Consider the following 13,834-nt stretch of genomic DNA (forward strand, 5'->3'; position numbering starts at 1 on the left):
CACTTTTAATTTAAACACGGCACACCCAAAACGACGCGGATGATTGTCCGCTTGTATTGATTACGCCCGTTGCCATAAAAGTTTATCTGGAAATCAGGTGATAATCTTACATACAGTTTAGTTCACCCAATTCATATCACAGCTGCTAAATGTCACTTGTTTTGTTTATTTACAATCGCTGCCGTATATTTTCTAAAGTTTTGGTTAGTTTTAAACTTTTTATCTGTTTCTAATTTTGCCTCATTCCATTTTTGTAGGCCAATTTATCAAATAATTTGAAGTATAAACAATAGTCTTCTATTATATTTTTTCTAAATAACCAAAATTTGAGATAGGAGACAAAACCAGATGAACACGAGACAAACTCAGATGCATTGGAGAAATAAGTAGATACGCTATTGCAATCAAGGGTGGGTTAGAGACAAAGATAGGTGGTGACGGCTGTATGAAAAGTTTTAAAGCTTTTTAAAGTTTCTTTTACAACCCTTCCCTTCTCTCCATACTCTGTTTTCGACTTCTGAATGCACACACTGAGCGGCTTACCTTTGACCTTACATTAAATCTCTATCTCCTGCACACTTCAATTAGTAGCACAACAAAAGCGGTCCCGCGGAGGAGTCAATGCTTTTTTTTCAAGTTTGTTTTCTATATCTTACGATTCCGATCTTAAGAGATTATGCATGCCACCGTGCGGTTGACGAGACACTCGCCGGGTTATGATCGGAATATAATAACACGATGATGGGCATGTTGGCGTCCAGCTTGTGCTCACCGCGCAGAATCACAGCCGCAGAAGCAATTATCATTAAAGCGGGGCTAAACATTAGTCCTTTGCCGATTGTTTTTATGCCTCATGTGTTGGTTTTTTGCTCCTCTGTTTCGCATATGTCGGCTCGCTACGCACAACTTAGCCCAAAACCGGTACCGGGATACACGCAATTGGCGCTGCAAATTGGCTGTTGCAGTGGAATTACGTAGAATCTCTGTTATTTTTAAATCCCAGCGAGTGTCACCTTTGGAGGTAAACTTTAATTGTTGGAAAATCCCCTGCTGCAAATGAAGTACGAGCGCACGTATTGGGTTTACTCAATCTTATTTTGACTGTTTTCGTTTGGTGATTACTTTTTTTCCACAAGATTTACCTAGAAGGTAACCACTTGCCGCGCAATCAATGTCTTTCTTCGCTAGTCATTCGGTTTGTCTACCACTCTCTGTTGATGTGCAATGCAGGCCAGGAGTAATTGATATGTTTTCAGACGATGTTGAAGGAGGAAGGAAAAACCGGCGATCGAGACACAGGTGATCAAGGGTATTTTTGCGTCTCAGCACAGTGCCTTGCGTCAATTGGTACCTTCTCTTCTCCCCAATCCCTTTACTTTTAATGTAAAAGAAACGTCAGTTCCTCTTTGGCAAACAAAAATTGTATGTTCAATCATAGGCTGTACCGAAAGTCAAGCATTGGATTACTATTTGTAACAAAACGGGGGGAACTTTTATCGTAAGCCTTCTACTCGTTTGACATCAACGATTGTAAAGGTTTAAATATACTTTTCAAAATGAAAAGGAGTTAACAATTCAAAATTCCTAAGGCTGCAGCATCAAGAATGCAACTCACTGTAACGCCTCATTATATCACCCAAAGTAAAAAAAGCCACTCTGCTCAGCTGCAGAGCAAATCCGTAGGCGAAGGATTCGGATCGATTTACGATGAGAATTTGGCCCGATCCGACGCCCCATCCATCCGGCAAACGTGTCTCAATCTCAATTACAAAGATCCGTCGCCGAATTTTCCCCGCTGGCGACGGTGAAACGGATCAGGTATCATCGGATACCTGACCATTGAAGGCTCCCAGAAGTTTTTGAGGCCCGATTTCCAAATCGAACGTAATTACACTCGTTTATCATGTTTTGAGTTAATCGCTAAGAGGTATAAGGTGTTCGTATCTTAAATTATGTGAAGAGCAAAGTATTGCTAACTGTTTTAGTGCAAATAATTCATAATTTCCTTATTTTGTCAAAAAATGAATGTTCTTGCGGTTAACATTCGATATCATGGAGCCCTCCAAAGCAAGTCACAGAGTGCTGAGGGCCGTCTTAAAGCCTCTCGAACGTGCGATAGCGTCGAGTGTGGTCCGATCACTCAAACGGGGTCGTTGGAGTGATGAACCGATCAGCAGAAACCTTGCAACGATCGGATCACTGTATCCACTCCGCCCGAAACCCACCGGACCGAGTCATCAACATCCTTCGTTCCCATCCTGCGACGCCGATCTCTCTCCCAGCCTGCGACATTCGAGTCGTACAGTAAGCAAATATTTGACACCAGCGTACGAATTTGGGCGCGCTCAAATTTCATGCACCAACAGACTGTGTGTGTGTTTTTTTTTTTTTTTTGTAAATAATCAGACGAGGCTTCCAACATGATCCTAGGGTTAAATGTTATTAATTTGGTGTTTGGCGCGAAGTGTCCGGCCCAAAAGAAGCATGTAAGATTTTGGCGCCAATCAACATGTTTGCATCCCATTTTTTCGTTCGGAATGTTTCTACTTAACGAGAATATTGATGAATGAAACCATCAACCTAAATGCAAATATCACTAGTACATAACAAAATTAATATACAATCAAAGATTACAGCTTCAAAACACAATTTGTTCACACGAATTGTCCTATTTAATATGAAAATTTGAGAGAAGATATCACATGATTCATGGTTTAGTCGTTTCGCTAAATACTTTTTTAACTGGGAATATATTTGTAAGGAGATTATTAGCTTTTTTTAAACAATTGTTGTTTAAAATGGAGTGAAAAGTATAAAAAACAGTAACAAGCAATTTAAAAAACGATAACAATGAAACCGATAAGAAGTGTTAATACGGTAAGTTCACATACGAAATGTAAAAGTCCTAATCAGACATATGAAAACGATGTTAATCTACATGCTTTAAACCATTTTGGAACACATTCAGTGCGTCATCCATAGCAAACTTCTTAATATCCAGGTAGCCCTCAGAGAAAGGATCAACACGGAGGAGTCAAAAAGATGCTTTCTTAAATAATTACGTAATTTGCGGTATTCTACATATCTTCTTCTTCAGGCGGCTTTGTGCTTTGTTGAAGAATGTTTACGTTTAACGCGAAGCGGTGAATAACACACAAAGGGCAAAATATTAAGCCTTGGGGACTGATTTGGAGGAATACAATGCTAGTTTATGTTGCGGTTGCTGTGGTCGAAAAGGGCACGAAAAAATCTGGAGATAAAGCGCCACTGGATGTTCCCTCCCATCTCCCGCACACGGAATAATAACTGTTAAGGACTTCGAACCAGCCTGAACTTTCATCGTTATAATTCGAATTTTTAGAAAGTCTTCAACTTGCGTATCTTAAATCGAAAGAAGAAACTTCTAAAAGAGTTACGAACAAATTTGAATCAACTTGAAATCAGAAAAGAGTAACTGTTTGTAATGATTTACCCCGACAATTGAGCTGGTAAGATTCGTTGCACATTCAAATTCAGGAAGCAGATCATTTCGCCCCACCTTCCCCCTTGCCCAACGCTTCCACCCATGTAGGCGGTCAAACAGATTGCAGGCAAGGCTATACCAAAGACTACAAGCACATTCCGCAAACCCCTGGGGAAACTTCATTTATTAACATTATGCTGCTACCGGAGTTGCTTTCGGTGCCTTGATGTCATGTTAATCGAATTTATAACGTAATCATTCTGTCATTATCGTATGGTTAAGCAAAGAAAGCGTAGAAAACAAACACATAGAAACGGCAGATGATATGTTTTAGCAAGTGAGCATGCAAGAGAAAATCGAAGCGGAAACACACAAAAAAAAATAAATAAAGGAGAGGAGCGAATCACGGAAAACTTCACTGATCACAGCGCCGGCATCCGCGAGTCGGCCAAGACGACGGCCAAGGACCGCAAAGGCAGAAAAAAAAACAGACTTACATCAACCCACAAATTGGAGGTAAAGGGTGATTGTACTTAGCCGTCTGAGGTAGCGTAATTTCGTCATCGAGAAGTCTTCCCGAGCAAACCGCAACCAAAACGGTGGCGCCAGAAGAATATAATGTCCGTCCCGTTGTGCCGGCCGCAAGCCACTGTTGCTATACAGAAGGGCCGAACTTGGAAACTGCACTAGGTAGCGAACAAATTAAGCAAGATTACCGCTGGCAATACAAATCAAATGCATTATGTCAGTTGAGTCTGCAAGCTAGTAAATGTAAACAAAGTGTTATCACTGGTTTGATGCATTGCGCAGATTACGAGTGGAACTTCACCAATGCCTAAAGCATAAGTGATATTATTTAAGATGTATACTAGTTAGCAAGACATGAATTAAACTAATTCAATAACTGATTGATACGTATACTCCTTTTCTCTATAAAATATTTCTTTTTTATCCTTCTTCTACAGTGTTATCATTGTATTCATTTCGTAAAGATCCTGTTTTATTATTATAACAGAATAACAGAAGAAAAATTTATTTTCTAATACATAGTTATTTTTTATTAAGACTAATTAATTTAGATCTATACAGAGAAAGTAATGTGCATTCAGTGCGTATTGTTAAAGGTACGAACACCGGGTCGAGTTACTTAATTCAAGGCGCAGATTATTCTTGCTTTTCTGTTTTGGATCTTGGTTTATTAGTAACTGGGAATTGCTAGACTCTTCCAATGCAAACTAACTAGGAAAAATTGCACAGCAATACTCAAAACAATTTACATGTTCTCATGCAAAACTTGAACTCAGTACTGTTTATACTCGCTTGTATAAAAGCCATCCTCAGCCTATACAATCTTGTGTAAGCAATGCATATTATGAACTCATAGATTTCCAATTGATACGTCTTTTAAAGAATTGCTATAATTGCTATCAAAATATTTCCTTTACAATATTTCCTAAAAGGATTTGAAGGATTGTTTTAGGCACAGGTTGCTTTGTCGGGCAGCTGAATAGCCGACATTTTTTTCCATTTTTTACAAAGTAAGCTTTTCAGAGACAGAAAGGGGAGAGTGTACTTATACCAAACACATCTGCCTCAACACTAGTGCTTTGCCTTTTTATGCGCCGGTTCGAGTCCACTGGCGAATTCGGAAGTGTTCAAAACGCGGGATCGTTTGGCAAATTCCGCCATCGTTTGCCCACCTGGCCTGTTGTCACCACGTTGTTGATAACCACCAACTTTACCCATAGTCCTTTAGGAATATAAAAAAAAGCAACCTATCAGTAAGCCAGCATAATACTATTTTTTTTTGTTTGAATAAGAGTTTTACACACCTGTTAGTTAATCCGTTACCGGGGCGTTTGGTAGTGTGTAGCGCATTTTTTCGATGCCCTGGGATGGCTTTAGCTGGCAAAGTTGCATTTGAGGATGCCTCATCCTTTGGGCCAGTGTGCGCATGCATAAACTGTTTCGGTGCATCGCGCAAACCAAGACTTTGCGCGTAGTGACCCATATGAATGCCTTTGACGGCAAACATGCGGCGCAGCTCTTTCGGGAAGTTGGAATAATAACGTATCCATGAAACAAAAGCTAAAAATGGTAAAAAGGGAAAGAGAAATCAATAAACTACGAACTACTTTAACTACTTCTTTAACAACTACTTTTAAAATGGAAGGAAACTATTTTATGGAATGGGATGAATTGGATGGATTTGCTTTAAATATAGTTATTTTCAAACACGGGATGAAATGTTACGATGATTAACATTAAATTATATTTACTCCACGAAGAATTGAATGCTGAAATGCATAATCGGACACTATTTTGCATTGGAACTAATCAAACATAAATCTGTTTAAGAACTATTCAGTATTTAAAAGGGTGTCTATGCCTTCTTTTGCCACTCATTGACTTTCTCTTTCCGCTTTTAACTATTCCCTTTACACTCCTACCACATTTCACAAGTTCGAAAAACCGAATAATGGAAGGGATAGATTACTTTTCCTGTTATAAAAAAACAAGCTCGACATGTGCATACCTTTTCGTAGATTGCGAATGGACGAAATCAATCACGGGTTATCAGCCAAAGTGAAGTTCTGTTTAGATTGAGTTTGATTGGAGTTACCATCCTGGCAAGTGAACTATACATTTAGCGACTGATATAACGCGAAAATCGGGCTTTAAATTAATATTTCCGGCACAATTTGATCGGATCATAGCAGAACAAGCGTTGTTACATTACGGCTTCCCCATCTGAGGGTCTTGGGCGGCAGTGGTGTATGTAATGGACTCAGACGGCCAAAGAATAACAGAGGCTGTCTTAATTTTCTATTAAACTTTAACAAAAACCGATCTCAAAATCTCACGATCTGTATTGCCGAGCGAAGTCGTCGCCGCTGTCCTGCCGCCGGGGCGGGTAGGGAAGGGAAATCGTGAGCCTCACGGTGTACTTTCGTCGCCGGAAGTTGGGCAAACGAAGAAAAGACCACGGTATGAAAGGAGAATAAAATATTACACCACCAAGAAAGAAGTGCGCAAAGAAACCTTGAAGTACCTCCGGCCCGGGGATGATGGGGAGCGCAGAGCACCAGGGATAAAGGAGCGGAATGCTCGATTGTTAGAGCGTTACCAATAACGTTCGGTGGAGGAGAAAAAAAAACATCAACCGCAATATATACCCGTGTGGTACGGGCTTGTTGCTACACCATCTTGAAACGCATTTTGCTGACGCACAATTGATAACAATTATTTTATAATTTCCCCCTGAGCCTACACACACACGCTATACGGATTGCGTCTCGCGCCATTCGCCCGTGCATGCGTTCATTAATGGCTCGTTTCTGAGAGGGGAAGGGGGGGGGGGGGGGGGTTTGAACTTGAAGTGTTGATGATGAGAACCAGAAAAGCAACGCATCCGGAGTAGCACACCGGCAATAATGAACGGCTTACGAGACATGAGCGCGGACCGATGTTTTACGGGCTTAAGATGCATGGCGTTATTCACAATCGAGTGTGTGGAATCCGACCACACACGAAAAACCGTACCGTGATTGTCGTCGGTTTCAATTCATGAAGAGGATTGGAAATGGATGGGAAACGAAGAAAAGCGAATTGATCAAGGTGGAAATGGCACATAATGCACCTAAGGTGAAGTACCGCGTTTAAGATGTTAGTTTGATTAATGCTCCGGACTACCGATGATGCTTTGATTCATAGGAGAACAAACAGTTTGAGCCTCGCTTCACTTCAATCTCCATCCCTAACAGTCTATTGATGCGACTTCATGTGAATTGACGCGACTTTATTTGGATGTGGCGGAGTTAAAATACATTTTCCTCGAGGCAAAAGTGACTCCCCAGTTACCATATTAGGCAACAATATAGTTTATGTTAGCGATACACTATCGGATTAAGAAAATCTTCACCAAAGTTTGATGTTAGATCGTTCAACTAAGAAGGTAATAAGTTGTAGAAAATACTAAAAAAAAACACAGCTGTATCAATGTTGTGAGAACATATTAACCGGCTTTTTCCCTAGGGAATTGGTTTCTCCCAAACAGCCTGTACGGGTTTATTACATTGTCGCTTGTCGAAGGGTTGGCTTGTTGCTCATTTCACGAAACGTACTTGCATCGAATACTTGACTAACCATTCAAGTGAGTGAACAATCCTAATTCGCAACTATGTTGAGTCGAGGAGAGTAACACTAGCACATTTCGCCGCCCTACACTCAAGTACACTCGTATAAGTACTTCGTTGAGGGTTTACTCCCGTGGCTTTGTTAGAAAACTTCCCCTCCCTTAACGTGCTGTCGGGCTTGGAAGAAAAAGGGAATCGAACTCAGTCGGAAAATCGACCCCTTTGCAATCATATTTGAATATATATATGGCCATTGCTTGAAAGTGCTTGGAAAATAGATTGAACAAGCCGAAAACCGGGAGACCAAAACCGCCCTTCCAGAAAATATCAAAAGAAGAAGGAGAAGAAGAAAAAAAGCCATATTTAAAGGAGTGACATTAGCGGCGACGGCGGCCCGGCTGGAAACGTCATAAAACGTCCATTAAAAAATGAGCTACTTCAACAACTTTTTAATTCCGTATCCGGTGTGCACGGCTCGATCGGCGACTTAAGTCTCCCTTTTTTTCAATGTTTTCACCTCCTTGAAAGAGTTTTCCAGCTATTCACCGCTCTGTCTCCCTCCTAATTCCCCTTCTCTCCGGAGCTAGCGGGTTCAAGTTTCATCCCATACATTGTTGACAAACCAAACAGCATGTTTCTAGCAGGTTATTCTTTCGGGTTTGTGCTTTGTTACGTTCGATTGTAAGCTCTACCATCCCATATTCAATATAGACAAAAATGAACAAAGCAAAAGGTATATGATTGATGACAGACGGGCACTTGAGCTTAAGCTCGTGATACAAGAAAACGCAAGGCTGGCTCGTAGGTGAATTTCATTTAAAAAAGCACACCTCACGGCCGGCTTAATTTTGTGCATAACTTTACTTCGTGTAAACATAAATTATAAACTATCAAAACCTCCTCGTCAGCCAGCACAAACACTAGAAAGAGTTCTGTTAGTTGGAAAGTAGAGATAGGTCGTTCATTTCCTGCTCCTGTCATCATTTACTGCTCCTATTAGTAGGAAGATGATGAACCACTTCCATGATGAACCGCGCCAAATTCGAAAACAAATTAATCAGGGTCCCCTGATAAGCACATCACATTGGACAAAAGGGTGCTCGATAGCTGCAATTACTTCCAGTGTCATGCACATTGCTGAAGTGAAAAAGCAGCACGTTGATTTGGGTCTTTTATTTGATGTTTGCAAGTTGGTGAGCCCGACGTCTAAACTAAGCGTGTACATTCTAATCCAACATATAATCCACTATAAAAACAAATGATACGCACTTCCGATTCAGCAACCAATTCGAGTGGACTCACTGGATACTCTTTTGCAAGCTCTGGCGTTGGTCGTTGAGCTACACCCTTCTGCAAGAGCAACAGCATCGACTGCACAAAGCTAGATGGAATCAGTGCAATGAACGAAACGGTACCCTTGGTAAAACCAGCGTCACCACTAGCCATATCTTACAGCCTACGTGAAATGCGCATGATATACTATGACGATGATGCCGGTCCAACGTCAGTCCTAGCGATTGCCATTTACCTGCAACGAATGTATTCGTTGCATACCGAACAAGTATCCTATGACAACGAACAGCGTCAGCTGACATAATTTACTAATAATGGTGATGATTGCGCCCACACGAAGCAGGTACGTACCGGTTTCAATCGAAGCATTTAAATCATTTCAAGACAATGAATTGATTCTGAGAATGCTGAAATTATCCTACCAGTTTCCTGTAACAACCAAATCCGATCAGGATTGCACGTTCTCCGCCCGGTTTAAATCATACCTTTAAGTTATTGGGAAAATTATCGGTGCAGTTGTTTTGAGGCATGTCAAAGTCCACGACTGCACGCTTTGCCAAGCCATGCTTACAATGGAATGTGAATAGACTTTCAGATTTATGCGGTAACACCGTAACGAGCCACATTTATCTTTTTTGAAACGACTGTGAATGTTAAAAATGGAAAGTAATTGAATAACGATCTAGAAATAAGTTTTGAAGTTAAAAGTATTTAAGAAAACGCTTGATTGAAGAAAAAATCAATTGAGTTAGCAAAAACCGTTGCAAATTGAGATTTTTTCCCAGGTCCCTTTTGCTACTAGGGAAAACATAATGCATTTGCAATTTAACAACGGTGTGGGTGTGTCCGAAGGCAAACCCATCAGCACGGTTTTATCTTCGAAGGGTGCCAAAGATTGCCGGGAGCTATAAATTATATGCCATTTCTGGTCAATCTAACGACGCTAATTTCTCCTCATCAGCAACGCCCGCTCGATAAGTCCGGAAGTGGCGTTCTACCTTCACGCTCGTTTTTGGTTAAACAATTAGCAATGTTCTCCCCCTCCCAGCGGGAAGCAGAGTAATGATTCAATAATGAGACGCTGGGACACATTGCGCGCGCCTGAACCGGGGACCATTCACGGTCTATTAATCGCCACTCGGGAGCAAAAGGGTCCTTTGCTTGACATATAGATTGCTCGAAGGGAAATGACACATTGGAACGATTCGAATCCCCGATTCGAGGGACGGGTAGACAATGGTATCCATTGCCTGAAGTGGATTGGCCACCACACTTTCCTTTCAAATTGACAAACCAACATATTTCCACCACCATCGAGCAACACAATGGCTAGGAGAACTCCGCCCCTGCGAGTGAGCAGGTCGCCACTTTCCCGAACGCTCTTTCCCGAACCCTCGTACCCGCCGGGGTCGACGTTTGTTGAGAGTGCGTACTGGAAAAAGCAACGGGGTGTCTTAGAGTTGGACTTCGAGGGGGAATGAAAAAGGGAAAAACATTTCAGGACATATCACTACTGTTGCCACCCCTAACAGTTGCCCCATTAGAAGACATGTTTTAACAGTAATTAAATTCACCAGAAACAACAATGCAGCCCCCGGGGAAAAGTCAACGGGTGTAGAGAGCAAAATAGGAGCCGTAGAGTGGCAGTCAGCGAAGTGCGTGTCGAAATCAAACCGCCGACGAAAGCATCGTTCCTTCCGTACGGTATCGAACACCCTCTGGCAAACCTATTTGTTCTATTTCTGTACATTAGCTGGCGTTAGCTGTACAAAATAACAATTGAAGTTTGAATTGGGAAAATAAGACTTTTTCCCCTGAAGCTTCCCTCTTTTGCAAACAGTATAGTTTTGTTATGATGTGGAAAAACCCGTTATCTTTAAATAATAAGTTGAACAATAAGTTGAAATTCTTCTAAAATTTTCAGTAACTTTTCTAGCACACACAAGTGATTTTCAATTCCAACCTACAAATGGTGTGCATTTAGGTGGTCTACGAGTGTATAGTTTTTTTTTCAAATGTCAATCTATGTTTCCGGAACATGTATAAACCAATAATGAAGATATTTGTTTGATAGAGAATACCTAAAAAGTAAAGTAACTGAATTCGAAAACTTCAACCCTTAATTGAATGCTATTTTAAATAAGCATAAATTGAATAGAAATGCCACGTCCATATAAAAAATGTGTTATAAAACGAAAATGCCCACGAAATTTTAATAATGATCATGATTACTCTATGATGATCTCATTCTTATCACTACATGAAACAATATATAGTTAGATCGTAGTATGATGAACTCTGTATTCGCAGTTTATCCATAACCATGCATTAGTTTATCAAATTTTAAAGCACATACCTTTGCTTGCGCTTGCAAATAGCTCTTTTTCTTTGGTGATAAGTTGCTCGAAGCGACGTTGTAGACGAATAGCGGCCTGCTCTTTGTTCTTGGCAACCGTCTTTTGACCGCATTTCAACTTCTGCCCGAGATGAACGAAAATACCATCGATTTTCTGCTCCTGTATGCTGCAAGTATTGATGAAATTTTTGAATAAATGCATGGTCGCAGGAGAACAACTTTACAACACCTACCTTATCTGTTTATCGGCAAGGTACTTTATGAAATCAATCTCAGCCGGTTCGATGAACAAGATAGCTTTACCCGTTTGTCCAGCCCGAGCAGTTCTTCCGACGCGATGGACGTAGTCGGCCAATATCTGTGGCGCGTGATACTGCACCACCAAGTCAACGCACGGTATATCAATGCCACGTGCAACCATATCCGTGCAGAGAAGGACGGCCGCTTTCGCCGCCCGGAACTTCAGGAACACTGCACTTCGCTCGATTTGTGTCATGCCACCGTGGAGCTTAAAAAAGGATACTCGCGGCAGAAGCGTTGTATCCTCGGATTCCTCATCGTCTTCCATCTCGTCATCTGAATCCAGCTGCTTCGCCGTGAGTACCTCCACCATGACATCGTAGTGAAAATCCACCAAATCCTGCGTGGCCATGAAAATCAGCGCCTTCGATGGTTTTTTGTGTTGTTCGCTTGCAATCAACCCGCTGAGAGTGACAAGCCGTAGCTTGGGTGGGATAACGAGGTAGCGTTGCTTCACCGTCTGTGGTATACTGACGCATTCGTCCACGTTCAGCAGGTGGTCAGCGGATTGGGGCCCATCGAAAGTTTGTGCATGTGTCTGTCGTTGGCGGATTGCTTCGCTCGTTTCTACGTACACTGGATCATGCAAGGTCAATCCGGCCAGTTCCTTGACGGATGAGGTTAACGTGGCCGATAGAAGAACTGTTTGGAGTGATCTCGCTTTTCCGTCGACATCAGTGGTACTCTCTGCAGCGTTTGAACCCTCTTGGATAGCGCTGACGATCTCTTTCACGTCCTTCTCATAGCCAAGTTCCAGCAAACGGTCAGCTTCGTCCAATACAAGCCAACGTACGTTTCCCAATTTCAAAGACTCGGTGTTACGAATATGATCACAGAATCGCCCGGGTGTTCCAATCAGTATGTTCAAACCGGCCCGCAGTCGTGCCTTTTCTGTCTTGCGCTTCTCTCCGCCACACAAAAATCCCGAAACGATCCACGTGTACGGCTTGAGCAACTTGACCATCAGCTCGTAGGTTTGCAAGGCTAGCTCGCGAGTTGGAACGATTACTACTGCAAGAATACCGTCCGTGCGACTCGTTTTCGGCCGAATATTGTGCAGTTGCTCTATCAATGGTAGTGCATAGGCGAGAGTTTTTCCCGAACCGGTTTGCGCCCTGATCAGTGCATCCCGACCTTCCATTAAACGCGGTATCGCCATACTTTGTACCATCGTCAAATGTGTGTATGACAATAGATCGGCAATATTTTTCTTCGAATGTGGATGAATCTCAAGTGCCTCAATCGTCTGTTTACTGAACACTTGCTCTTCGAGCGGTTGCACTCTTGGCAAATCTATCGTCGGCAAATCCTTTTTAAACCGATCGAACATTGAGGTTTTCTGAGAGCGATTTGTTAACGTTGCATTGGATTGAAAATTGAACACCGAGTTTTTCTTACTCGTGTCCTTATCCCCTTCGTCTTCCTCTTCCTGAGGAATTGTTTCGCGGGTATGCACTTTAGGTGCACCGTTTTTAGATGGTTCCTTTTTTGATACTCCATTCGTCTCACTGTTGCTGTTAGTTGCCACATTCTTGCCTTTTAGTTTAGCTGTAGGTTGGGCTATAGGAAATTTTTGTGGTTCCTGTTTTACAGACCCCTTGACAGCTGGCTTGTTAGCTGCTTGAATCGGTTTCGATTTCACAACCTGCAAAGGTACTTTGGCAACAACTCTTTTCCTGGCAACCACCGCCTTACGAGGACCGGATTTACTTAAAATCATGGAGAATCCTCCATCCCCTAAGCCATTAGCATTATTTTTCTTGATACCCGCATTCTGAAAGCAATTCAATAACAATCAGTTCCGCACACGATTGGGCTGCAGCAAAGAAACATACCTCTTTCACATTTGGTGGACTATCAACCACAACATTACTGAGCATAAGATCCATGTTAATAATTGGATTTAAAGTGAAATATTCAAAGCAACGTTATTTCGTAGAAATTCACGCGGAGAAACAGAAAAACAAACATAAACTGACTCTACATTAGAAATGTCAAACAGCACGTGTACCGATTTGACAGTTGAAAGGCAAATGTCACTCATATAACACGAACAAGGCTTATACATATCTCCAAGGCTCCTTAAAAACAATCAAATCCAGTGGAAGCAATAATTACTTCTTGCAGGATATTAGGCGATCCAATGCTACGCCGATTATCCTAGGAAAAGAAATTACGATTTTATCTGTAATGATCCATGTCAAAGTTTGCCTTCCTACAAGATCACTACAGCCTGTTATGCCTCTTTATCTTGGTTTAACAAGTTTGAACTAATACAGAACTGTC

General features: G+C 41.6%; 1 protein-coding gene across 1 annotated transcript; it reads right to left on the reverse strand.

The window, feature by feature from the left end:
- Positions 1–4,993: 4,993 nt before the first annotated feature.
- On the reverse strand, positions 4,994–13,437 carry LOC131290649 (probable ATP-dependent RNA helicase CG8611). The gene is made up of 5 exons (XM_058319812.1): positions 13,384–13,437; positions 11,482–13,322; positions 11,249–11,415; positions 5,296–5,551; positions 4,994–5,213 (listed from the first exon to the last, which is right to left on the reverse strand). Exons 1-5 carry the CDS (start codon positions 13,435–13,437, stop codon positions 5,063–5,065), a joined length of 2,469 nt encoding a protein of 822 aa, XP_058175795.1. The 3' UTR covers positions 4,994–5,062.
- Between the last annotated feature and the right edge of the window lie 397 nt (positions 13,438–13,834).

This window comes from Anopheles ziemanni, chromosome X (assembly GCF_943734765.1).
Source record: "Anopheles ziemanni chromosome X, idAnoZiCoDA_A2_x.2, whole genome shotgun sequence".
Lineage (NCBI taxonomy): Eukaryota > Metazoa > Arthropoda > Insecta > Diptera > Culicidae > Anopheles > Anopheles ziemanni.

Excerpts from the sequence above, each read along its gene's own strand:
- LOC131290649 (XM_058319812.1), bottom strand. The coding sequence starts at position 13,437 with ATGGATCTTATGCTCAGTAATGTTGTGGTTGATAGTCCACCAAATGTG. Across the intron at positions 5,552-11,248 it reads ATTTGCAAGCGCAAGCAAAG|CTTTTGTTTCATGGATACGT; the intron begins GTATGTGCTTTA and ends TACCATTTTTAG. Across the intron at positions 5,214-5,295 it reads GGTAACGGATTAACTAACAG|GACTATGGGTAAAGTTGGTG; the intron begins GTGTGTAAAACT and ends ATATTCCTAAAG.